The sequence below is a fragment of the Leptonychotes weddellii genome, chromosome 8 (assembly GCF_054177405.1).
Source record: "Leptonychotes weddellii isolate Sample4059 chromosome 8, ASM5417740v2, whole genome shotgun sequence".
NCBI lineage: Eukaryota > Metazoa > Chordata > Mammalia > Carnivora > Phocidae > Leptonychotes > Leptonychotes weddellii.
The window spans coordinates 39,698,917-39,726,850 of NC_138376.1; the positions used below are offsets into that span (position 1 = coordinate 39,698,917).

The 27,934-nt window shown below is 41.2% G+C and overlaps 1 protein-coding gene across 1 annotated transcript in view; it reads right to left on the bottom strand.

Annotated features, from left to right (window-relative positions):
- Nucleotides 1-27,934, bottom strand: part of PKHD1 (PKHD1 ciliary IPT domain containing fibrocystin/polyductin) — a 321,184-nt gene that overhangs the window by 219,386 nt on the left and 73,864 nt on the right. Inside the window, exons 34-35 of the mRNA XM_081828411.1 lie at nucleotides 23,605-23,824; nucleotides 16,827-16,977 (exon numbers count right to left, since the gene is read on the bottom strand). Of these exons, the coding sequence (XP_081684537.1) occupies nucleotides 16,827-16,977; nucleotides 23,605-23,824 (371 nt within the window). The remainder of the gene's footprint in view (nucleotides 1-16,826; nucleotides 16,978-23,604; nucleotides 23,825-27,934) is intronic.

The window sequence follows — 27,934 nt, forward strand, 5'->3', positions numbered from 1 at the left end:
AATACATTGACTGGAACTTCGGGAGTGAGCTATTTGAAGAGGATTAAAGGCCAATGATTTCATTTTCTTGGTGCAGGAGTACCTTGCCCTCCCTGCTGGTCATATTCTTCCATTCATTCAATGTCTGAGTAAAATCATCAGGTAGTGTCCTTCAAACTCATATTAATCAGGGCCAGGCAGGAACAGAAGAAAATATATCTGCTTCTGCTTGGCTGTGCATACTTTTCCCCTCTGGGAAGGGAAAGAAGTTGAATGGCAGTGCCTTTGGGCAACTAGTACTGGACCTGTGAGCCCAGGAGTCGGGGTCCTTGCTTTGACATTCATTCATGGAGGGGCTTTAGTCAGTTGGCTCTGTCAACTTCACTCCATATAAGTAGATATTCATTGCACAGGGACACTGAGAGGTTTAGTTCATTAGTATTTGTAAAGTGTTTGGGAGGACCCATTATGAGAAACAAACACTATAACAGACCATTTCTTTCCCTAGATGGTTCTTTTCTCTATTATTAGAGAACTGAATGATGAACCACCACCTTTAGGAGCTGGTACATCATAAAAACAACTACCGTCATTTTGAATCAGGAAGATTGCACATCACCAAAAACCATAACGGATTTTGAGGTCCTGCACGTTACTGAAGGTATATGTGTTTTATGTGCTCGTTATGCTTTCTTGTTTGCTTGTTTATTTGTTTGCTTGTTAAAAGCAAACACTCTACTGAATTCTAAGGGAGATTTACCAATTCTATGGTTCCTTCTCATTGAGCCAGTTTTTTTAATAGGTAGATCTTGCTGGGTATTTTTTTATTTTATTTAAAGTCAATTAATTAACATATAGTGTATTATTAGTTTCAGAGGTAGAGTTCAGTAATTCATCAGTTGCATAGAACACCCAGGGCTCATTCCATCAAGTGCCCTCCTTAATGCCCATCACCCAGTTCCCCCATACCCCACCCACCTCCCCTCCAGCAACCCTCAGTCTATTTCCTAGAGTTAAAAGTCTCTTATGGTTTGTCTCCCTCTCTGATTTTGTCTTATTTTATTTTTCTGTCCCTTCTCCTATGTTCATCTGTTCTGTTTCTTACATTCCACATATGAGTAAAATCATATGATATTTTTCTTTCTCTTGCTGACTTATTTCGCTTAGCATAATACCCTCTAGAGCCAATTCTCTTATACAGAAGAGGTGCTTTGTTTTCACACCTGTCAAAATGCTATGCAATAGCAATGCATTAAGTTATCAAAAAGGATCAGGGAGGAGGACCACAGGAAGAGGCCTTAGTTTAGAGCCATTAAGAGAAAAGTGAGGCCATTGTAGTCAAGCATTGGCTGATCCCCCCAATTTCCATTCTCCAGCTTCCCTTCATCAACAACCACAAGATTTTCCTTCCAGGCATCACTGCTCTAATATTCTTACCCAGGTGTTGGGGTGGGATTAGGTCTATTTTAAGGTCCACTGTGGACACTCAGTGGCCATAAACAACCACCAAAGCCTATCTCCCTGTGCACAGGGCAGTGTGGCCAAGTAACTCAATTTGGACCAATGACTCGTGAGGAGATATTTGTTGGCAGATTCTGGGAAAGCAGCTTCCTCCTTCTGAGACTGTACCCATAAAAGACCCTTTCATTCCCATGCAACGTGAAGATAGATGAGAGCAAATAGCCTTGGGAGCTGCTGGCAGCCATCTTGTGGGCACAGAAGAGGCAGGCTTAGGTTGAATCTGACCCTCTGGTCAGTAGGCCATCCAGTAGTGAGCATTGAGCTGCTGGATCAAGCCATACCTATGATTCCTGAGCTTTCCCATTCTGTGAGCCATTCTGTGAGTCTCTTCATCATTTAAGTCCATTTGAGTTGTGTTACTTCCCTTGTGATTGAAGTCCTTAAAAAAAAATTTCCTTAAAAAAGAACTTTAAAGATACAAATAAGAGAACATGAGTTATGGAACCAGAAAAGACCCTGAATAGCCAAAGGAATGTTGAAAAAGAAAACCAAAGCTGGAGGCATCACAATTCCAGACTTCAAGATGTATTACAAAGCTGTAATCTTTAAGACAGCATGGTACTGGCACAAAAACAGACACATAGATCAGTGGAACAGAAGAGAGAGCCCAGAAATGGACCCTCAACTCTATGGTCAACTAAACTTTGACAAAGCAAGAAAGAATATCCAATGGAAAAGGACAATCTCTTACACAAATGATGTTGGGAAAATTGGACAGCCACATGCAGAAGAATGAAACTGGACCACTTTCTTACACCACACACAAAAATAAATTCAAAATGGATGAAAAACCTAAATGTGAGACAGGAACCCATCAAACCACAGGCAGCAACCTCTGTGACCTTAGCTGCAGCAACTTCTTGCTAGACACATCTCCAGAGGGAAGGGAAACAAAAGCAAAAATGAACTATTGGGACTTCATCAGGATAAAAAGCTTTTGCACAGCAAAGGAAACAATCATCAAAACTAAAAGGCAACCTACAGAATGAGAGAAGATATTCAAAGATGATATATTAGATAAAGGGCTAGCATCCAAAATCTATAAAGAACTTATCAAACTCAACACCCAAAAAAACAAAAAATCCCGTCAAGATATGGACAGAAGACATGAACAGACATTTCTCCAAAGAAAACATACAAATGGCTAACAGACACATGAAAAAATGCTCCACATCACTCGGCATCAGGGCAATACAAATCAAAACCACAAAGACATACCACCTCACACCAGTCAGAATGGCTAAAATTAACAAGTCAGGAAACAACAGATGTTGGTGAGGATGAGGAGAAAGGGAAACCCTCCTACACTATTGGTGGGAATGCAAGTGGTGCAGCCACTCTGGAAAACAGTATGGAGGTTCCTCAAAGAGTTAAAAATATAACTACCCTATGACCCAGCAATTGCACTACTGGGTATTTATCCAAAGGAAACAGACATAGTGATTCAAAGGGGTAGATGCACCCCAATGTTTATAGCTGCAGTGTCCACAATAGCCAAAATATGGAAAGAGCCCAGATGTCCACCAACAGAGGAATGGATAAAGATGTGGTATATATATAGCCATATGTCCCCACAAACTCCCCAAGTTTGCAACAACACTACCCAAAAAAGTGATTCATTTCTCAGCACGAGAAAATCCCACAATCTTCAGCTGATAGGAACCATGAGTGAGGACGGAAGCACACTACCAGTGAAAGGGGAGAAAAGTGGGAAACAAGAATATAGAAAGAAGCTGGTTTTACCCCTCCAAATCCTGTCAGTCCATCATACCTGTCATCTCATATTCCAGCTTGTCACACCTGCCACTAACATGAACCAGGTCATGATTCCATGTGGTCAGAGAGAAGAATTAAGGACACTGTGTGGAAGGCTGTGGGTAAACCACAAGGCTAAAGGTGAAAGATGATGTCATTAGTCACCATCTAGGGCTGGCTAAATTATATGCAGTAACAAATGGTCTCAAATCCAGCCAGACACAATGCAATAAGTGCTTATTTCTTGCTCACACAAAGTCCACTTGAATGTTAGCAACTCTCCAGGGTAAAACAACTGTCCTCTACACATTGTCGAGCCCGTGCTCTGAGCCATTTGGTCATCATGGCAAAGGAAAAGAGAGGGCTGGAGAGTCAAGCCCTAGAAATGAAATGCCTCTACCCACATTCTAAGCAACTCATATGGCCCATCAGACCTTAAAAGGGTGGGAAAGTGCAAAGCTTCCTTGTGCTCAAAATAGTTGAGAACTGGATATTAGAGATGGTTATCACAGAGGAGACTAAATGCAGAACTGTGATACATTCTCTTGATTAAAACAGAGAGACAGTTCTGGAAAATCACTCAAATATCTATTAATCATAGGAGGTTCCTAGCACTTAATTGGAAGTAAGGAAATACTTCACATTGATTCCTTCTGAGTTATATCTGCATCTCCCATCAAAAAGAGAACCTGAAGAAACTAGTACAGTGATTATCATATCCTAGAAAGGCCAGAAGTTCCTTTGGCAAATCAACAGAATTAAGACATGCCTTTCCTGTTTTTCATTTTTGATGTTTTTTAACGTATAAGCTCCTATGAGCAACTTATTCCTTCATTAAATGGCTGCTTCTACACAATTCCTTCCTTCCTCCTTTAGAAAGGACACATTTCCCTCATTTTAGTAAAGCTGAGGTGATCTCCTGGTGTATATTTTATGGAAAAGCTTCCCTCATCCACCTATTTTTCCCTTGACTTGCATTTATGATGGTTCCATAGAGAAGGGGAGTCAGAGAGAGAACTTGAACAATTGTTGGGGTCAGATACACCTTCACCATAACCCACCAGTAGCCTGCCATCAACAAACTTTAGCCATCAACAAACTTTAGCCACCAACAAAGGGCCAAAAGAGATCCTAATTGCCCTACCAGGGGCCAAAGCAATCCATGAAGATGGCAGGACAACAGTAACCGAATGAACTATTAAGTGGAGTACGGCATATGTACCCTCCATTGATCTGCCCAATGACATTAGTTCAATCCCCTCAAAGCTGAAATGAACCAGTAGGAAAAGAAGCAGAAAATCCAAATTTACGCAGGAAAGCCTATGCCTGAGACAACCATTTCATAGACCCAAAAACAAGTTAACATCAATCAACTCCTACAAATGACAATGCCATAAAGAAGATCTCCACCTCCATAACAGTTTTTATCAAAAAGCAGGTCAGTACTCTTAATTCTACACAACACCCCTGCTTCTCTTCTTCTGGTCCCCCTTCTTTTTTTTTTTTTTAGATTTTTTATTTATTTATCTGAGAGAGAGAATGGGAGACAGAGAGCATGAGAAGGGGAGGGTCAGAAGGAGAAGCAGACTCCCCGCTGAGCAGGGAGCCCAATGTGGGACTCGATCCCAGGACTCCAGAATCATGACCTGAGCCGAAGGCAGCTGCTTAACCAACTGAGCCACCCAGGCGCCCTCTGGTCCCCCTTCTCTCCACCTCCAAAGCAAGCCCCTGAGAGACAGGAGTTCTTTCTCTTGGAGCTGGATGTTCAGCTGATGAAGTCTGCTTCCATGACACTTTCAGTGTTTGAATAACCACATTCTCCCTCATCTAAAATGAGATTTCCTTCCTATCACTTTCACCCAAATTTCTTCACCCTCAGGGCTCCAGCTGGTACTCCAGCTAGCCTGACAAGGCTCTCCACATGCCTCTCCTAAAGACATGCATTTTAGAGGTAGTACTGTGTGGCTCTTCAAAGAAGGAGCAGACCTCAGAGTCAGTAACAGTAAGGACCTTGAAGAAGAACATGAATGGCTGAGCAAACAAGATTTCCAAGAGGACGTCACTGAGTGGAAAAGCCCAGTTTTCCAAATTAACTGAGTTGCCTGCTGTATTTCAAGACTGGGATGATTATTTGCTGTTTCAAATAGAAATGCTATATATATGAGACTCAAAACTGATAACATTTCATAGCTTTTAGCAAAATTAAAAAAATGTTTACCATGCTTAGTAAGAAACCACATATCCAAACACTTATGAAACTCATATTGTTACTTCTACCAACACAAACACCACCACATCATTTACCACCACCACCACACACACACACACACACACCCCTAATGTACATCTAATTTCTGAAATCCATTCAACTACTATCTGAGACCCTTCATGCTTGGGAAGGGAGCCTACTCATAGTTGGGTGTCCCCTTTCTTCCTCATCGGGTTCAGGAAGATGGTGATTCACTATAATGTCTCCAGGAAATGAACTAATAAACCTCTGAAAAAGCAAGATTTTCTCTCAGTTGAAGGATTCAATATACTGATAATGTAACATATTCATATATCACAGTTCTCACTAAGGGCTAAGGGCTTCCATATAATCCACCCATGTCACAGATGGGGAAACTGAGACACGAGATTAGAAAACTAAGTTGTCTCAGGTCACCAATGAGTCAGCAAACAGACTAAATTGAACATTTCTGGTTCTTCATTCACCAAGTCCCAATGCCCCTATAGCATCTAAAGAACCCTATTATGGGGCCATCCTACCACCCAAAGCAATTTCTTAGCACCTACGCCTATCTGCAGGCTAGCTAAAGTCTCATATTTGGAAAGGCTCAGAAGAAATCCGATCATTACATTCCCATAATCAGACCCAAAATGAGCCCATGTATTTTTTCACGACATTAGGTTTCCTGAGAAAATTCCGCACAGTATTTATTTAGACCAGAACGGTTTCCATTTACGAAGCTGCACTTCAGAAGGAAATAATCATGTCATGTCCCAATGGGACTGCCCTCTGCCTGTCATTAATAGAGTCATTTTCACCGGGCTAATAAAGCTCACTGTTTTCCAATGAGAATAGAAACTATTATTTTAAGATAAAAGTTAAGAACAAATTTACCCAAGATGATTTAAACTCCTGTATGGTAGTGTAATAATTACTCAGTGATATTATAATGCCTAAGAATAAGGACTTTGGCCAAAATGTGATAGAGTCTTTGAAACCATAACCTCATTTGTTGTTAAAATACCTTGGTGGGAAAGGAACAGGTGGATGTCATGAACTCATTTAATACAAAGAGTCCCTGAGAAACAGAGAGGCAAAATTAATTTGTTCAGATGAATTTAAGCCTGCATTCAGGCTAAACATTGCCTGAATTCCCTCTTCTTAAAGAAAGAGCAAGAGAGGGGCACCTGGGTGGCTCAGTTGGTTAAGCAACTGCCTTCGGCTCAGGTCATGATCCTGGAGACCCAGGATCGAGTCCTGCATCGAGTCCCGCATCAGGTTGCCTGCTCAGCAGGGAGTCTGCTTCTTCCTCTGACCCTCCCCCCTCTCATGTGCTCTCTCTCATTCTCTCTCTCTCAAATAAATAAATAAAATCTTTAAAAAAAAAAAAAAAGAGCAAGAGAAAGAAGCCTTCAAAGTCTTGGGCTCAAAAAAGTGGCAAGTCCCCTTTTACATAGCCACTTCTGGTTATGACAACACCACAGTAAACAATGCCATAAATGATAACAGCTTACCCGTTCATCACAGTGTGAAGAACACTCACACACTCACTATCTTTCTGAACTGCAGAGTCCCGCTCTGTATTTAAGCAGAGGTGGTAATATCCAGCACATTATGGAGGCTTCCTATGAATGAAACACTGCGCTAAGTGCTCTACATGTATGAGGTAGGACTTAACAGACTGAAATCAAGAAAATTTGCCCAATGTTATACAATAAGTAAGTAGGAGGCTCAGCCTTAAGTCCAGTTTTTATTCAGAGCTCAGGATCATCTTGAGTTCTTAGTTTCCTCCCATTATTACCCTTTTATATGAATTGTCTTCCTCTCTCCACAACCTGGAAGTCAGGTAGTACTAACTTTAATCAACTGAAAAGTTAAGTGACTTGCCACATACTCAGAATCAGACAGGACATCTCTAGAACTACAAGCCAGGTCGCAGGAGTCCTGTTCATCATGTATCCCATCTATCTCTGCTATCTGCCTAATCATCCTAAGGAGGGAAAGTCCCTTTCAGATGTGAAGCCACCTGCCTTCCCAACTCACCCTGCCCTCACAACAGGTAACCGGTATACCTTAGGGGCCTCACTTCACAGAGAAACTACAGGCACAAGGGATTCTGTAAGTTTCCTCCGGGTCAGAGACGGATGGTTGAGTTCCTACATCTTAGGTGTCTGGCCTAACAACCAGCTCAACCTTGCTTTCAGTAGCACCTACCTCCACAGGCACACAGGTCTGATGATAAACAAGGAATAAAAAGGGCTTTGAAAGGAAGGAGAAGAATAAGAAGAGAAGAGGAGAAGGAAAGGAGGGGAGGGAGAGAACAGGGGGCAGAGGAGGAGAGGGGAAGAAAAAAGTAAGAGAAGAAAAGAAAAAATAGGGAAGGAAAACCAAAAGGAGAGGAGAGAAGAAGAAACAACAGCAGAAAAGTATTTTTGTGTTTCAGTAATAGGAGGAAAACGACCAATTAGGGAATGGAAAGTCATTTCAAATTAGTGTCTATCTAGCTATACACATTATTTTTAAAATGTAAAATCTGGCACATTGCTGTATTACACTAATCTTCTAGGAGAATCCCCTTCAACAAAAAGTAAAGATTAAATTAAGCAATGTGATTTTGCTTTTTAAATAATAATCCAGTGCAGATATATACCTTCATCCATCTGTCCATCAAAAAGGAATCCAATATGGATCCCACTCTCAGAGAATTTAGTGTCTAGTTGGGAGAAAAGATATTTTAATAAATACACATAATTTAAATAATTTAAAAAGATAAATTCCTGAGATGGTACTATTGGATTTCCCAAGAGGAAAATCCTTCAATTTTAAGGAAAATACAATCTTCCTGAGGGAAGTGTGCACTGAAGAGCCCAGGTAAATTTAAAAATATAAGTATTTCCCAAAAGATGGTGGTGATTTGGCCACTTGACATCAGGGTTGTGTGGGAGCTATTCTATGGTCACTAGATGAATGGACGTGGTGAGAACCCTATGGAGTCTTGGTCTTGTCGAGTTGAGTAACACACTTGAAGATCACAGTTTTAATCCAAGCACCTTTAACTGAAGAAACCATCTCTAGCACTAGTGATGGTGAGTCTGGGCATGAAGAAGGTGCTGCCCAGCCATAATACTCATCTGCATCCTTCTTTTCTCTTCCTGCTTGTGACCTACATCCTGCTTGCATTTACCTGCCACTCCCTAACCCTCCAAAATCTGGGTCTTCTCCCCACCAATACCATCTTACAGCCTCAAATATTACTAAGGATCTCCTGATCATGTTATTTTTGGTACACCTCATCGCACCGTCCTTCAATCCTTCCCCTCTCCTGGGTTTCATGATGCTGTGGCAAGAACTTTCAAACATACATTTAGCAATAGAACCCCTCTTTCAAATGAGATCATAAATCTCCAATAAATTATCCGAGCTTTCTGGTAAGACTTGAAATCAGGCAGTGTTAAGTCCTCAAAATTTGTTCTTTTTCAAGGCAGTTTTGGCTATTCATTGTGTTTCCATAAAATTTTTAAATCAGCCTAGAAATTTCTACCCCCCAAAAAAAGGAAGAAAGGAAGGATAGAAGGAAGGAGGGAAGGGAGGGAGGGAGGGAGGGAGGGAGCTGTTGGGAGGTTACTGGAATTGAATTGACTCTTAATATTAATTTAGAGCATAGAACTTAACTGGAAGAACTAACATTTTAACATTACTGAGAATTCCAGTAATGGATCTCGCTCATTATGTTTCCTCTGTTTTGGATTCATTAATCTTAGATTTGTGGGTTTGTAATTTTCATCAAAGTTGGAAAATTTGGGGCCATTATTTCAGTCAATATTTTTCTATCCCTCCTACTTCTACCCCCTTTTCCATACCAGCTCCCTACAATTGGATTGTACTCCAATCTTGGATTGCTCCTGCTGGTGAAACTGCTTCTCTCTTCTCTCTGCTTGGGTTCTGTTTCCAGTGCGCTGTGTCTGGAGTTGTGCTCCCAGGCAGAAAACCACTCTCCTGGTGTGTTCCCCTTCTCTCAAGGATCACAGCCTTGTGCTGACTATTATCTGATACATTTTGACTAGTTACGTAGTTGCAGTTGCGTATGGCAGGAGGGTAGTCTAAAACTCATTATTCTCTCATGGCCAAAAGCAGAAGCCCACACATTCACATTTAAGAGCAAGGCACTAAAAATCTAAGTGGATGATCTGTGCAAGCAGGACTTCATGACGCTTCCTAATGTCAAAATTTGTGGGTCTTTACTGTGACTTAATCTCTCCAAAGAAGGATCTTTGTCTCCTTTCTAGAAGGAGGAGCACTTGGGTTGCCAGGATTCTGAGCTGGGCAGAGGAAAGAACATAGCAGTATCAGAGGAGGTTGACCTCTCTCTAACGAGCAGGCAGACTTCTCATTCATCTGCCAGATTTCAGTACCAGCCTCCATCCCCATCTCCCTGTGTTTGGCATCAAGTGCCTCACTAATATCTTACTAATCCAATTTGTCCACAAATTTTGCCTCTGCATCCTGGAGGGAGGGGTGGGAAGAGATGTCTGGTTGGGTCTGTCAGGAGCAGTGTCCTAGGGATTTAGACACTCTTTATAGGGGATTTCAAATAACCCCCCACACACATACCTTTTAGCACCCTGCCTCAGACCTATTTCCTGGTACTTATATTTCTCTAAATCTAAAGCTTCTTTAGGGTTCTTTGGGGGCAAACTGTCTTGCTTTTTATCTAAATTTCCCTTTGCAGGAACTTAATTTTGACTTGCCTCCACCCCACCCCGCTAAATCATTTGCACCTCTCTTACTTTTCATCTTCATATAATACTTGTATTTGTGTTATAAATGTCCTCTCATTTTATCAAAGAAGAGATTTATGCCTCTGTTTCTTGTTCTCCTTTTATTATACCTACATGAAACAGATCACCGACTCTGGTTAAAAATCCATTCTTATCTATATTAAGCTTCACAGCCACATTTTCAACGATTTTTATGTTTTTTGCTGTTTGGGGGGCTATTGGTTCATTACTGTTTCCTGTATCCCATGTCATCTCTGTTCCTGGATTCCTTTTACAATTTGCCAGAGTACATCATTTTTCAGAGAGTGCACAAGGGTGATAAGCTTTCTGAATTTTGTATAGTGTGTATGTCTTTACTTTGTTCTTACTCCAAACAGTACTGCATATAGGATTCCAGGTTTAAAATCATTTCCCAGATAACGTTAACAGCACTGTTTTCAGACTTCTTTTTCCACTGATATGGCAGATCAGATGTTCAGAGAAACCTCTTCCAGTTATCACAACTGAAATTGCTGGTAAAACATCTGGATGAGTCAAGTGAACGTAAAGGAATTCCTTGGAGGCAAAAATGGAGAAGATGCTGTGCTCCTGCCCCTCCGCCCTTCCAGAGAGTTTCAGAGCTGCATGGATTTAACTGAGTTTGAGAGCGGTCCTAAGGTCCACAGTAGACCAAACCTATCTCCTGCTCCCAAACAAATAATTCCTCTTTTTTTTACAAGCTACTCTTAAGGCTTCACCTTGAGAGCCACAGATCTAACCCTTTCCTGTACAAAGGGAAAGAGGGAGGGGGGAGGGGCAAAGGGGAGGAGAGGGGAAAAGGGAGGGAGAGAGGGAGTGAGAGAAAGAGAGAGAGAGAGAGAAGAAATGTCAACCCACGAAACCAGAGAGGGAGACAAACCATAAGAGACTCTTAATCTCAGTAAACAAACCGAGGATTGCTGGAGTGGAGGTGGGTGGGAGGGATGGGGTGGCTGGGTGATGGACATTGGGAAGGGTATGTGTTATGGTGAGTTATATAAGACTGAAGAATCACAGACCTGTACCCCTGAAACAAATAATACATTATATATTAATTAAAAAAATTTTTAAAGAAGAAAAGACATGTCAACCCAGCAATTCCCACAAGCAATCCTTTCGTTAATTACCCTGACTCAATGTCTGCCCTGACTCAAGCTTGGAATTTCTCCCAGAGCTCCACAGAAGAGTATAGCTGTATTCTATCAGTTCTCTCTCTAAACTTACTTTGGTTTGTGTTTATTCAGCTCTGGTTTCTCTATGCATCCAACCCAATTTGTCCTTCAGAAATCCCTCAAACCCACAGATTGTCTTATAGCACCCATTCTTTCAGATTCTTCGTTCTAATATACTTTCTCTTGTTTCAGTGTATCACAGTGATACATAGTAGTCGTAATCAATGTCTTCTGAAAAAAAGAAGAATGTACCTGAGCTAAAATGAAAAGAAGACCATGATGTATTCATTCATTTATAAATCTATTCATCCATTCCATAATTGTTAATGAGATCTGCTGCGTACTAGGCAGAGTTCTAGGCATTTGGAAACAGCAGTGATAAAGTTCTCCTATTCAAGGAGCTTATATACTACAGTGCCATTAGATTTTTTTAAAAAATACAAGTTGAAGAATAATACAAATAACACAATAACATGTTTGTGTGCAAATGTATGTGTGTATACCTGTGGTGTATGTGTTTGTGTGTGTTTCCTTTCAGATATAATCTTCAGAGGATAGGATTAGAGAAGCAACATGTGATTTGGCTTCTTTTAACTATCCTCATTTGCATTTCTATATTGTTCATTAGTACAGTTCATTCAGTTTCTGTTCGAGCTACTTGGGATATACCAGTGAACAGAGTAGGCAAACATTTCTGCCTTCTTGGAGGTCATATTCTAAGCAAGAAAAGCCAGACACTAAATAATAAACATAATAAATTAGTAACTTGCATAGTATATTGGCAGGTGGTAAGGACTATGGGAAAACAGAACAGAGTAAGGGCAATTGCAAGCATGATATATGGGGTGAGCAGCCCTGGGTTGCAGTTTTAAATAGAATGGTAAGTGTCGACCTCAATGAGGAAGTAACTCCTCAGCAAAAAGTTAAAAGTGAAAGGTGGTACTTAAAAAGAGGAGGAGGAAGAGTATTCAAGCAGAAGGAACAGTAAATGCAAAGGTTTCAGTGTGGAAGCAAGCCTGGCATGGTCCAGAAACTGCAAGGAGCCAGTGGCTTGGAACAGAGCAGACAAAGGTGACAAAAATCAGTGGTGAGAGCAGACAAAGGTGACAAAAATCAGTGGTGAAGGCAGAGAGGAATTGGAGGAGGGGGTTGGTGCAGAGAATGGCCCATTAGGTCAATGTCAGGACTTGACTTTTAATTGCAAGAGAATCTGGGAGTCACTGGAAAGTTTTTGAGAAGAGTGAAATCATCTGAGATATTTTGAAATGATCATTAGGGCCCCATTAATAGAGATCGAAGGGAGGCAAGGGTAGAAGCAGGGGGACCCTAATTAGGTGAGCCTTGTAACACTCAGCAAAATGTGATAGTGATGATGATGGCTAACTTGCTACAAAGGCACAGCCAACATAATTTCCTGATGGATTTGACAGAGAATTCAGAGGATCAAGGATACCTCCATGGCCTGAGCAACTGAAAAGACAGAGCTGACACCAGCTCGGTCCAGGACGGTGGGGGATGGGGGATAGCGGGAACAAGCAGCAGCGATCAGGAGTCATGTGCTCCTGCCCCTCCGCCCTTCCAGAGAGATGCCACTTCCATATCCAAATGAAGATATCAGTAGGCCTTAAGGTTCGGGAATTTAAAGTTCAGAAGAGCTCCTGGGATGGAGATTACAATTTGGGAGTCATGAGCATGGAGAGAGATATATCTATCTATATCTATATCTATATCTATCTATCTATATATATATAGAGAGAGAGAGAGTTCAAAAGTTTGCAAAGATCATTTTGGAAAGTCAGCATGTCATTTTCTACCTGCCCCATTTGATTTTCCATATCTTTGAACACTTTGACTAACACAAATTATCAAGTGCGGTTTACTGTGTGTGTTCGTCCTCTCCATTCTCTCCATCACTTCCCTAGTTCAATTATCTCTATCCTGCCTCCCCTAGATTCCCCAGGGCATCCCACACCCAGCAACCAATCAATGTGACTGAAGCACACCTGTGATCCTGCGGGGCCTCCTTGAAGATGATCTGTCACCTGATGAATTCAAGGGCCAAACCCTTAACCTGCCACCCCCAGCCCATCCTACCTTCCCAAACCTAGAACTCACTAGTCCCCTTCACACACATCATGTTCTTTTCACTATTCCCATGGGCTCTTGCCTCAGTGACTTGTCCATAGTGGTTCCTCCACCAGAAACACCTTTTCTCCGCAACCCCGAATGCCTAAACCCTGCCCATTCTTGAAGGCAAGATACAAATGCCACCTACTTCAGCCGACCTAAATGGCTGCCCCATCTGGAAGTAATCTTTCCCACTTCTGATCCCATACTTGATGGTAGGGGAAGAGCATGGCATGAGCAACATTTCCTAAAGTGAGAACAGCAGGACAGATATGAACCTCAATTGTGAAAATAAAGTGTTCCATGAACAAACAAGTTTGGATAATACTCCACACAAAAGCTCTCTCTTGGAAATTCCCATTATGTTCTTACATGTGGAATGTTCTCAAATGTCCTTTGGTTAAAAAAAAAAAATATATATATATATATATATATACACACACATATATATATATAACTTTGTTTAGCTTTTCACAAATGCATTTGACCTTGGAACACTTTTATCACAAAATATTTATTAACATTCTATGGAACGTGTGTTCCAAGGTTCTCACCTAGTACTTAGAGCTGGAGACCTGAATTCTAGCCCTGGTTAAGCACCTGTCAGCACTGGTTTTCCCCAGATCCATGTCCAGATAAGGCAATTGTGTATGCCAACACAAATGACAGGTCACCCCCACATCTGAGCTGGGAAGCCAGACATCCCAACATCCATAGGGTAACCAGACATCCCAGGACTGGGGTCTCCTAGACACTGGCACTGGCCTAGTAGATTTTGACAGACATGCCCTTCTGGTTCCTAAAGATTGAATGGCTTACTTCCCCCATAGTGATTGATGGTCACACAGGCTATCATGCCAAATTACTAGGTGTGTGACCTTTGTCAGGTCACCTCTCTTTAAGGACCTCAGTTAACTCAGCTCTTGAATGAAGGGGCTTGTCTAGAGGGTGTACAACCTCTCCTCCAGCTGTGATGAATTGACTCTATGTGTCCTTCTTCAAACCTTACCTACTTCCTATATGGTCTCTCTTCCTTATTATCCCCTAAAGGGGTCTCTTTCCACGTTACTTTTTTTTTTTAAAGATTTTATTTATTTATTTGCCAGAGAGAGACACAGCGAGAGAGGGAACACGAGCAGGGGGAGTGGGAGAGGGAGAAGCAGGCTTCCCGCCGAGCAGGGAGCCCAATGCGGGGCTCGATCCCAGGACCCTGGGATCATGACCCGAGCCGAAGGCAGACGCTTAACGACTGAGCCACCCAGGCGCCCCTCCATGTTCCTTTTTTTTTAATCTCCTTCAGAGCATGGCAGAGAAGCTTGACAATGGCTGCAACTCAATAAATACATGCTGCACAAATATTTAAAGAAGACAGGCAATTAAGCCTCTGGGGAAAAAAAATTCAAAATTATTCTTTGAGATGATGAAATTTTAAATGAAATCTAAGAAGCAAAACAATGTGGTCGAAGCGCAAGCGCCCCCGAGAAATCATGCCATACCATTTCCTAGCACTACTGCTACTGGACGAACACTGCTAGGGATGGCTAACTGTGGGCATCCGCTCAGCGGGAGGGGCAGATGCAGCGGCTCACATGTCAGGACACCAACATCCAACCAATCCTATCAGATGGGTACTATTATTATCCCCACTTTACAGATGAGAAAACTGAAGCACAGAGGGGTTAAGTAACTTATCTGAAGCCCGCCAGGTAGCAAGTGATAGGTTCAAGTCCCCACAGTCTAGCTCCACAGCCCTCTCTTCAGCACCGTGCAACCTGTCTCTCCTTTCTTTTCACTGGCATCGCTCCCATGAGCATCCCAACAACTCACATCATTGCCCAGACAGAGACTGTGGCCCAGGAAGATGTAGAGATTGCTCGGTGTCCCACAGCTCTCGTTCCACAGTACAACACTGATACACAATGCAGCTCAGCAGACCCGCGGCCCCGTGATCAGCATTTGAGACGTCACGGAGAGCCAACTGCAAGAAAGGGGCATGGGAGCGAGGGGGGAGTCTATGATCCGAGGACTGTAGTCCCGGAGATGATAAAATGGGCAATGGACTGAAAGGAAAAGGCATATTCAGGGGACACAAGGAAGCCAGAAGTGACAGGCTGGTGCAGTCTTCCCTGAAGGGAAGGTGAAGGGGTGTGAGGAGCCTGGGGAGGTGAGGTTAGGGAGGCCCCGGGGGCGGTGGGCAGGAGGCAGACAGGGAAGAGTTAAGGAAGAACAAAAAAGTTATATTATTTGTAATTGCATACATTTTGACACTAGTCTGAAATTATTCAAAAAAAAAAAAAAGAAAGAAAGAAAGAAAGAAGGAAAACCACGCCTACCCACCCAGGAAGTATAGTTTGGTATTGGGAAGGTTTGACTGAATGAAGCAACATTCACTGGAGAATCTCGGGTAGTGTGTGGCACATGATGGGCACGCCGTAAATGTTTGTTACAAATAAAGGAGACAAAAAGAGGAAAACTAAGAATGGCTTTCATAATGAAAAAGGCACCTAAGGGAGTAGGTGCTCAATAAATATTATTTTTTATCTGTGTATCACGAGAAGCCCAGAGAGTTGTAAAAGATTATCTGATATACTTCCAAAGAGCCCTCAGCCTCTGATTTCGATTCTCGAAAATTCCCTGGGGAGGCTGTGGAATCTCTCAGGGGGGACTTTGAAGAGCACATTCTTCGGGGAGCCACTGGGAAGAGTGGTTTAGATGACGTCAAAATGGATAAATTAAGGTGAAGAGTCCCAGCAGTGCTTTACAGTTCTGATTTTCACGTAATGCCCTCAAAAGCCAAAGCTTCCACTATGCCCTCCACAGAACAGATGAGCCAGATGGACCAGCAGACATCACTGTCCCACCACCTGAGGATGGCTGAGTGATTTTTGAAACCTTCCAGAAGGGCCTAGTTAAATTGAGGCCCATTTATTTCGTGAAGAAATAAACCACAGAGAGCCCCTTTCAAACATGCATGCGGAGAGCAGGACAAAACACCGAGGAGATTATCTGTTCAGAATTTGCTTTAAAAGAGCCCAGGCAGCACTCATTTGTTTTTGAGAAAATATATGATTAACCATAGTTAACTATGAATTCAGATGTTGTGCATTAGACCAGCTTCCCAAAGTTTGAGAGCATTTAATATTATATATCGCTGCCATTTGGGCTAAATTGTTTTTTTAATGTACACAATATTACAAATTTAATTTGAGCTGTTTGAATCAGTCTGTAAAAAAGATTTGATTATACCTGAGTGTTCTGGCCCCGGCTCTTCCGTATCTCAGTAATCTTGGCGGTAATTGGCTGATTAGGCGTCTCACACTCCATCTTTGCCTCAGTTTCCATGGCGATGTTACAAGAGCTATTATAGATGAGAACTTCATCTCTTTCCACTTTAGGGCTGAAACGAGAGGGGAGGTTAAATGGGGTGTCATCAATCTTAATGAAATGCAATTATTTTTACTCTTATTAATCATTGCAAGCCATTAGCTTGTGGCAACTACAGGCCACCATTTGTCAAATTTTGCAAATTTCTGTAATTTTGTTTCCATTCTTTTATTGTTTGTTTTCCTTTTATCTGCACACGCTGCAATGAAAATGCACACGGTAAACATCTTTCACTGAGGCCTTTCTCTTTTCCGAATCTATTAGGAACATTAGCAAAAGCTTTTCCAAAGCACAACTTAACAAGCAATGTGCACACAATACTTCCAGTTCCAAAAATGGAAGCAAATGTTGGGCAGAGGTGTTGTTTTTTTTTTTTTTTTTTCTTTCCCCCTTCCCTCTTTCTGTTCTTACTCACACTTAGTGTTGGGGGAGTGAATTGCCTGAATCCCCCCAGGGCAGATGGAGAAATTGGAAAACACACACAACTGGCTAACTGGTCCCTAATTCCAACTGTGAAAAAATGAGCTCATTTAGGCTTTCAATTCCCTCTCCCCAGCTGATGGCAATGAGATTCTGTTGCTAGCAGTGGAACATTAACTTAGTAAATTAATTAAACTTACTTAACAGCCCAGACTAAGGAGATTCGATATATGTGCCAGTTATGCTACAAGCCACTCGCTTTAAAAGTCCTCTTGCTTTAAGGAGAGAAGCCAGACTGGATTTAAAATGACAAACAGCAGTGTAGCGCTACAGAAAGTCTAAAAATACGCTGCCTAGAGGAGGCGAAAGTGTGGATATTGCAGGCTGTAGTCCCCAACAGGTGTGATACTTATTCAACAATAATCCTGGCTTTAGGCATTGTTGCAACTAACTCAGAGATTATTAGTAACCACAATGCATGATGTCTCATACTTTTCAACAACTTCATTCGTATGATCTCATTTGGGCCAGTAAAGTAGATAGAGGCACAAAAAAATGTAACATAAAGAGATAGAGATCAGGAGATTTGCATAAAGCCAAACACAGAAGTACAGCAGCTCCGAGATTAGAACCCAGGGGTCCTGTCTCCTAGAGCAGGACTCTCGAGTTTTGAGATGCTGTTTGAACATCTGCACGAAGAAGGCAGATCCCATGGGAAGACCAGCAAGGGCCACGGAAAGGACAAAAGGTCACTGCTTGAGAAACTATAAATCATGTCGAACTAGAGCATCTCTTCTCAAATTAATGTCAAAATGGTTTCTCCCGCAATTTGCTAGAAATACCAAGAAGGAGAACTACCACACCTACTTAGTCTTCTCTTCCTCACAGTAAAATATTCCCAGCATCGTATTCACCGAGTCAGGGCTTCCATACCCACTGTGCTCTAGACCTACTAGAGACTGTCCATATTTTAACACTATGCAGCCCAGAACTGAACACACATAGCTTGAGCTGGCCCCTGGGGCTGTGGTTCTTCTTTTACCTGAGTCCTCCTTCCCATGGACATCTAACACTGTGCTTGCTTTGTAGCCCCATGCTGAAATTAAGATGGTGGTAAACTCAGTCTCAGAGCCACAATGCCTGAGGATTTCGCCATGTTGTATTTGTCCAACTGATTTTCTGAGAAGCATTAGCATGCAGAGGTTTGGCTAGGAAGCAGACCAGCTAGATTTGAATCCCCGAACAGATATCTACCTTCTATAGGACGTTATAAAGACATGACTCTCTAAGCTTTGGTTTCCACATTTATAAAATGGAGTTATAATCATCGGGTACCTATTTTATATAGGTGTTGAGGGGGTGGGGTGAAATGCAGCCTACAAAGTGGTTTGCAAAGAATCTGGCACACAGTAAGTGCCCAATAAAGTTACAGTTTTTGGTGGTGCTGATGTTGGCGCTATTATTGTTGAAATGTAAGTGCGGGAATTACATGTCATCTCACTGATATAGATCCATTGCTCAAATGCGTTTTGAACCTGGAGCCTGTCTTGTAACTACAAATCCATTTAGCTGAGCCATGATCCAGCGGGTAGACAGAGCCACAGGATAAATAAAATGTCCACTCCTAAAGTGTCACTTGTACTCAAAGTTTCAGAAAAGGAAAGCAAAGTAATTTAACTTGTAAATTAAAATGTAATGTAATATTTAGATAAATATGGAAACATGATTGAATAGAAGGCAAAGTTCACATGGATTTTCCAAATAAAACACCCGACTTTAGAGCTAGTTGGTGCTGGCAGCTAGAACCTTCCTTTTACTCCTGGGGGGTGGGGGTTGGAGTTGTTAGAATAGTTTGAGAGGCTCTCTCCCTCTCTCTCTTTCCACCAGAAATCACTTATAAATATATCAGGAAGGAAATAAAGTTGGTTTACCACACCATCATGTTCCTTATGAACCAGTACCCAGATAACTACAGACAGTCCTTGACTTACAATGATCTGACTTACGATTTTTTGACTTTATGATAGTGTAAAAGCAATACCCACTTAGTAGAAACCACACTTCCAATTTTGAATTTGGATCTTTTCCTGACTAGGGATATATGGTACAATCCTCTCTCGTGACGCTGGGCAGCTGCAGCTCCCAGTCAGCCACACGATCACGAAAATAAATAGCTGATACGCTTATAGCCATTCTATCCCCATACAACCATTCTGTTTTTCATGTTCAGTACAGTAGCCAAGAAATTACATGAGACATTCAACACTTTCTTATAAAATAGGCTTCATGTTAGATGATTTTGCCCAACTGTAGGCTAATGTAAGTGTTCTGAGCATGTTCAAGGTAGGCGAGGCTAAGTTATGATGTTCGGTAGGTTAGGTATATTAAATGCATGTTCAGCTTATGGCATTTTCAACTTACAATGGGTTTATCAGGTCATAACCCCGTTGTAAGTCAAGGAAGATCTGTACTTCTATTTCCGAAAGCTCACAAATCATATGATTAATAATTCATTCTGGAATTTTGTCAGGGATAACACAAGCTTAGGTGTCTAAATTTCCAGAATTCCCTTTTTCCCTTTTTAGGCAAGGGAAAGAGTATTTGGCCATTTCCTCTATCTGTGGTGTGCCCCCACTCATGTTCACTACCAGCAACTAATGATCCTCAATCCTACAAGCAAGTATTTTGTACTCAGTATATAAATGATCTGGGATATAGACTTGAACTCAAGGAAAGGAGTGACCAACTTCCTGTACAACCTTTTCTGGTCTTGAGCTTCTACCCTGTTGATGAGCCTTCCTCTGCCCTCTCTAGGCTCTTCATCTGCAAAGACTAGAGAAAAATGGGTTAAGTCACCCAACAATCCTCTCATTTGTCAGTGGCAATGCACTGTCTTCCATAATCATGTTCTTCTTGCTCTGAAAGGCTTAAAACCACTTTCTGTTAGCTTAGACTTTTTTACAAGCTTTAGATCATATTTCGTTTTGTATTTTCCCTGGTAATCTCGTTAGAGGTTATTTTTCGTTAAAAGTCCATCATCAAAAATAGCCAAGACACCAAGATATCAAAATAGACTAACATTTATGAAACTTACAAGTTTCCTAATAGCTACTATTCTGTGTTTTCTTCCACAATAATCCTATGAATTAAGTATAAATAGTGTGTATATAGACATACACAAATGTAGATAATATAGTTGTGCATGCACACACGCACACACATAAATATTTATTTTGAGGGAATGTGATAAACATTTTTGGTTCAAATGGTGGAAAAGAGACTTCTAGCACCTAAATTTCCTGACTCCTAATCTGTGGCTCTTTCAGTTGGTCTAATCAGATCCAAAAGTAAGCAGGTAATCATGCACTCACTCTCTAGGATAGGCATCAAAAACATCTGCAGTGTTTATGTCTCCCTCACTTAGCCTGAAATTGCTTCTGGTGGTTCTGGAACCTCACTGAACCACACACTTCAGCCCAGGCTCTCATTCCTGATGCTGAAGGCACAACATCGTGCCAAGTACACTGTCAACCAAGGGGTCTGGGTTCCAGTCCTGACACTGCCAAGGCTGGACTGTGTGACTCTGGAAAGACACTTAGTGTGTCCTTAGAATAGAATCTAAACTCCTTACGAGGGCCTCCAAGACCTTAAATACCTCCCGGAGCTCAAGTAGAGAACTTTCCCTCCTTCTTACTCTACTCCTACCCTTCTGGCCTCTGACAGTTCATAAAAATGTGATGGGGCCTTTGCATTGCTACCCCTACTGCCTGACCATCCATAATGACTCTTCTTCTCCTTAGCTCAGCAAAAGACCTTCCAGAGCAGCCTCCCCCGAGCACAGTGTATATAGTAGTCCCCCATGATTTTCTATCACATTCTAGCCCTTATCACAACATGTGATCTTGTTTATTGTCTGGCTTCCTCCTCTACCCTTAAAGGTGGGGATTTTGCCATCTTGTTCCTCACTGAGTTACCAGCTCCTGGCACAGTACCTACAACATAGTAGACACTTGATAAATTCTGAATAGACGGATGGATGGGTGGATAGACAGATGGATGGATGGATGGATGGATGGATGGATAGATGGATGGATGGATGAACTGGGCATATTTTTGCCACAGATATATATCTACCTTTGCCAAATAACATCAGATCCATAGAGGTAGTGGCTGGCAAGTGGATAGGATAAAGCATTTAATGGAAATGAGTTCCTTGCAAAGATAATGGCAAGTGGTTCTCCAGGTTCACAAGCATAATCTTAAGAGGAAACAAGGTAAGCCATTTGGCATATAGTTTTTTAATACTACTTGTATAATTATAGTTTGTTTTCTGGTTATTAAATTAGTATATGTTCACTGAAAAAAATTCATAAAAACTCAATGAATAAATGTAAGTAATACTCCAATCACCTAGGGTAGGCACTTAACATTTAAGAATACATTTTTCTAGTCTTTTTTCTGATCATCTGTTATATGTGTATAGAAACATATGTACTATATACACCATTAATATTAAATCGATACAGGGATGCCTGGGTGGATCAGTTGGTTAAGTATCTGCCTTCAGCCCAGGTCATGATCCCAGGGTCCTGGGATCGAGTCCCGCATCAGGCTCCTTGCTCAGTGGGGAGTCTGCTTCTCCCTCTCCCTCTCCCTCTGTTGCTCCCCCTGCTTGTGCTCTCTCTCTGATAAATAAATAAATAAATAAATAAATAAATAAATAATCTTTTTAAAAAAAGATTAAATCGATACACTATTTTGAGACCTGTCCTTTTTACTTCCCAACATATGGTAAGCATTTCCCTCTTCAGTTAAATATTCTACATCATGATTTTTAAAGGTTTCCTAGGATATTAGTATTTAAATTCATCCTTTAATACTAAATACTTCATTCCAAATTTTTTGTTATTATACCTAAAACTTCAAAAAATGTAGTTTTTCAAAAATATTACATCTTTCTAACTGCCTTCTTAAAATCCTAGAAGTGAAATTACTAGAACACAGGGAATGGAGACTTTTAAGTTGATCAGTGCCTATTGCCAAATGATATCAATAAGAAGGGCATCACTGTTAATAGGGTCTGAGGCTGTTCCCTCAGCAACTTCTTGAGTAGAGAAGAAGAACATAGAAGAACTTCAAAGAATTGCTGGGGGGGATTTGGGGAAGTCTTCATATTCAGCTGAGCTAGGACCTGACATGTGTTTCTTGGTATCCAGCATTCGTGAGTTCTGAAGTCCAGTCCTGCCTGAGTACAACCTCCAGTACCCCATTCCCTGTATGACCTAAACAGGGTTCTTCACACCTTCCAGAAAGCAACCAGCCAAGGAGGTTCCTCTCTTCCTCTGGCTAAACACAAACCTCTCTCTGGTGATGATTCGTCCTAAAACACAGGCTGTCTTGGGACATCAAAAAGTCAGACTGTCAGCAAAAGTGCTGGTTATCTCTTTCATTCTGGGTAATGAGTCTTGTTTATTTTTAATTTTGAATGGGAAGATAGGCCCTCATTAAACAACCAGGTGTGACCTCTCTATCTAGATAAGAAATAAAGAAGAGTGCAGGGCGACATTCAGCACTAAAATTTCACACTGCACGGGAAAAGAACTGCTGGCGGAAATTAAGGCTGTCCTGAGTCACCAACAGGATCACACGTTTTCCTTAAGTGTGTTTAGAAAAGAGGGTTTTACCTGGAAAGTGGTGGTATTGATTTGTTTGTTTTTTAAGTTCAAAAAATCTTCATAAGCTTATGGCTCCTAAATCCTAGATCTACAGTAATTCTGCCTGCACATCCCCCCTTCTTTTGAATAAACATTGTGCAATCTGCTAGATTTCTCTATGACTTTTTTTCATACTTGTGAATCTGTTTGGAAAGAAAAGAAAAAGGAAAAGGGAAAAGAGCCTTCTGTTTTTCATAATGTCTAATCTTTTTCCCCATTGGCATTCACCAGATGTTGCTTTGGATCGGAAGATAAATATTAAAATCTAAGCAAGAACAAAGTGAGCTGTTTACTGGGCAGATTTTTCAGATGTTCTCTCGAACACTTGAAAAGACAGGAGATGCTTTGATATGCAGACTGGCTGGAATCCACAACGGAATGGTCCCTCTAACAAGAGTGGTAGGCCCTGGGGGCCATGTCCACACAGCCTGCAGTTCTTGATGGTTCCATCTGTCCATTGGCCATGCATTTGTGGGGAAGGTCAGGGAGGGAGAAGACAGGGTTACCTGATGAAAAGGCCTGAGAACCAGGGGGACGCTGACTCTGTCCAATGATCTGGTGCAAAGAGGCATTGGGGACTTTCTTCACAAATGTAGAGGTAAGGCCATGATTGGGGCAGTGTCTCTGTCCCCACAGTGACAGTCAAATCACACTGCACGTATGTGCAGCTGGAGGCTTCACAGCTCTCCTCCGCATGCTTCAGGCCACACAGGAAAGCCAAGGACACTGCGGGAAACACTCACAATTAGGTTAGGCAGTAACCACAGAAAGAACTAAAGAAGACGCTGTTACATAAATGCATTTCATGTGTTGCCCCTTGACCAATAGGAAAATTAAATTATCAGTTTACTTTTCTTAAACATGCATGATGTGTACAAACACATACAGAAGAATTTTGTAAAATATGAGTCATCATAATAAGAAAAACTCATATGACTCTATAAGCTAACATAAGGTCTAAAACAATTGTGATGCTCTCGAATCTGTCTCTTCGTCAAGCCCATCATCTTCCTCCTCATCCTCATAAATAACCCCTTGCATTTTTTAAATCACGTCCTCACATGGGTTCGTATTCCTAAATGAGAGATTGTTGAGTTTTACTTGGTTTTGAATTTTATACAATAGAATACATGACATATTTTTGGACCTGCTTTTTTCCATTCAATATTACAGTGCCAAGATTTACCAAGTTCCATATTATCACATAAAACTTGAGAATACATTTTCACTGATGTTCAACACTTCATTGTGTGAAATTACTACAGTATATTTATCTATTCTCTTACCAAGGGACTTCTGGCTATTTCCCAGTTTTTGCTACTACAAACACATACTAAATTTCCTCTATGGTATATGCCTTAAAGAAAATTACTTGTTCATAGGATAGTACTAGGTCAACTTTGCAAGGTAGTGCCATATTATTTTCAAAGTGTTTGTGCCATTTTACTATAGCCTACCAACTATAGTCATGAGTTTCCATTACTCCACATAACCGTCAGCACTTGGGATTATCAGACTCTTAATTTTGGCCAGTCCAGGACAAACACAATGGCATCCCATTCCAACCTTAATTGCATTTGCATCATTCCTTTTTAGGTCAAACAACTTTTTATGTCAGAACTCATATTTCCTCTTCTGTGAAATTCCTCTTTCTGTCATTTGCCCTTTTTTATACTGGAACGTTTGTCTTTTTCTTATTGCTTTGTGCTCTTTATATATTTTGGGTACTAATCCTAGAAGGTTATATGGTTACTTATACCTTCTCCAGGTTCTTGGAGAGCCTTTTCATTCTCTTGATTAACCGAAGTCCTTGATTTTTATATAATTTTAACTATTAACCTTTTATGAAGAAGAAAATCAATTATTTGAAGCCCTCTGACCCTTAGGCCACTTCTTTCTCAGTCATGAGACACAGTGTAAAAAGCATCAACAAGGCAGACTGGCAATAACCTTTAAGAGGAAGATTAACAAGTCTCTACATGAGATGGTTGGGGAGCAGCTCTGTTTGAAAACCTTAATAAAGCAAAAAAGAAAAAGAAAAATCTCTCCAGCCTTCTACCTCTGCAGCTAACCCATCAATGCAAGTATGGAACAAATACTACCAAGGACTGTGGGCTTGAACCCAAGCTGCCCTACCTACATCACAGTACTGCATGCATCAAAGGGCACAGGAGACAAGCACATGTGAGAAGGTTTATAATTGTTCAATCACATCCAAATAGTATTATGGTTGCTGGTACATTCCAAAGCCCCTGACACATAGTAGGTTCTCAGTGAATGTGTTCAGGATGAATTCACAGCAATTAAGATGGCTGATAGTAGGACTCTTGGGTAGATAGACAAAACGAATGGACTTTCCAGTTAGTAAGCCCTAGGGCAAATATAGGCTCAACCCCTATAAAATAATGAACTCATTATGGGTGATGAGGTGGATGCAAATTGACAAGGTGGACTCTGAAAAGTACCCAGGGCTGGGGGTCAGAATCCAAGGTTCTGCCACGAAATCGAATTGTGTGACCTTAATCACTGCAGCTTTTCATGCCTTATGGAAAAATTAAAGTTCCCATGAAGAAGTCATGCCGTCTAACTCAAGGTATAAATGCAAGAAACATGAACATCAAAGATTTTGCTGATTTTTAAAAAAATACAAAGTACTTTCATTTCAGTGAACAAGATGTTTTGGCAACCCATCATATGAAAGAGTAGAATCCTTCTTTGGTTAGAAGCGCAAGCAGGGGAGAGAGGTAAATACAGATGACACCAAAAGCAGCAAAAGCACTTCCTCAGAGCTCCACCTTTATCGCCCCTGCCCCCCTGATGAAAGAAAACACATGAGCAGCACCCAGGCAGGGGAAAAGCAAAATAATAATTAGGGAGGCTGGAGTTCTAGGCCCTCATCCACAGCCTGGAATGAGAAACACCACCATCCTTAGTGTGCAAAATCACACCACGGAATAAAACTCAGAGCGTGGGTCAGAATTCAAAGTGACCTTGGTAAATTAGAGAAATTACAGAAATAAACAAAAAACCGAATGAAAATAGGAAGGCCGTAAACCACAGGAAAAAAAATAAGAAAACTCGTGTAAATATCAGATGAGGAATGTCCAGCTGTGCACAAGCACGTCAGGGGAAAAAAAAAAAAAGAAGGAAAAAAAAAAAACATCCTCGGAATAATCGTAGGTAACAGTAAGATTATAAACCAGCAAGACAGCGACGTGGTTGTAAAAACCAATCCGGTGCCAGATTCAAGGCAGGCAATCTTCTGAGGCTCCCTGATGGGGCCAGAACTGGCTTACACAGAGGAGCTGTGTAGTTGGAGACTTCAAATTAGGGGGAAAAAAAGGTAGGAATTCAGAGAGGGCTCGGAAGAGAAACGCCAAAATGTTTAGTTAGTGGAAAGTTTCTGATTCATTAGGTTGCCCCAAAATTTGCATTTCTAACAAACTCACAGGTGCTGATGCTGATGCTCCAGCAACAACATTAATATGATATTCTCGGGACGCCTGGGGGGCTCAGGCTGTTGAGCGTCCGACTCTTGGTTTCAGCTCAGGTTATGATCTCAGAGTCCTGGGATTGGGCCCCACATCAGGGTCCGCGCTCAGCATGGAGTCTGCTTGAGACTTTCTCTCCCTCTACCTTGCCCTCTCTCCCTCTTTCCCTCTCTGTCTTTCTAAAATAAATAAATAAATCTTTTAAAAAATACTATGATATTCTCAATAATAATGTAATTCTCAGTAATAATACCCTTGAGAACCACTGTGTTAGAAGGACTGAGATTAGTCAGCATTCTGAAAGGCTGATTAAGTTTGAAAAAAGGAGTGTGGGGAGCATCAGTTAAGTAAAAGGATGGATTGCTCTGACAATGGCAACTGAGGAACACGGATGAATGTTGCTGCTGTGAAATAGTCCTCTTCAAAAACCTTTTAAAATATAACAGATTCTTAACTAAATTGGTTATATGCAGTCCTATCTGAAAGTAGGGGAATTATTAGTAATTTCTAACAATTTGTGAGACACATTCTGTTTGATCATTTGATGTCCATTACAGACCAACTTTCTAGAAAAAAAAAAAATACACAAACAAATGCAAAATGTTTTATCCAACTCAGGAAGCTGACAGAATCCGTGAATACCATCCTGGGTCTGAAGTAAGAAACCAATAGAGTTGGCTTTCATCAGTTCCTTTCCATTTTTAGACACCGTAATTAAAAGTCTTTAAAAAGACTTTTTCTTTTTTTATGAAAGAAGAAAGTAAGTCCAATTATCCATTTCCCAAGTGAATGAGCTGCTCTTGCACAATCAGTGGGTGTTTGGTGACACCTCGTGGCAAAGGTCAGAGTTACAACTTCCAGCTTCTGCTGTCCTTTAAAAATCAAGGCATTTTGATAAAAAGCTTTTGCACAGCAAAGGAAACAGTCAACAATACCAAAAGACAACCGACAGAATGGGAGAAGATATTTGCAAATGACATATCAGAGAAAGGGCTAGTATCCAAAATCTATAAAGAACTTATCAAACTCAACACCCGAAGGACAAATAATCCAATCAAGAAATGGGCAGAAGACATGAACAGACATTTTTCCAAAGAAGACATCCAGGGGCACCTGGGTGGCTCAGTTGGTTAAGTGACTGCCTTCGGCTCAGGTCATGATCCTGGAGTCCCGGGATGGAGTCCCACATTGGGCTCCTTGCTCAGCAGGGAGTCTGCTTCTCCCTCTGACCCTCCCCCCTCTCATGCTCGCTCTCTCTCATTCTCTCTCTCAAATAAATAAATAAATAAAATCTTTAAAAACAAACAAACAAACAAAGAAGACATCCAAATGGCCAACAGACACA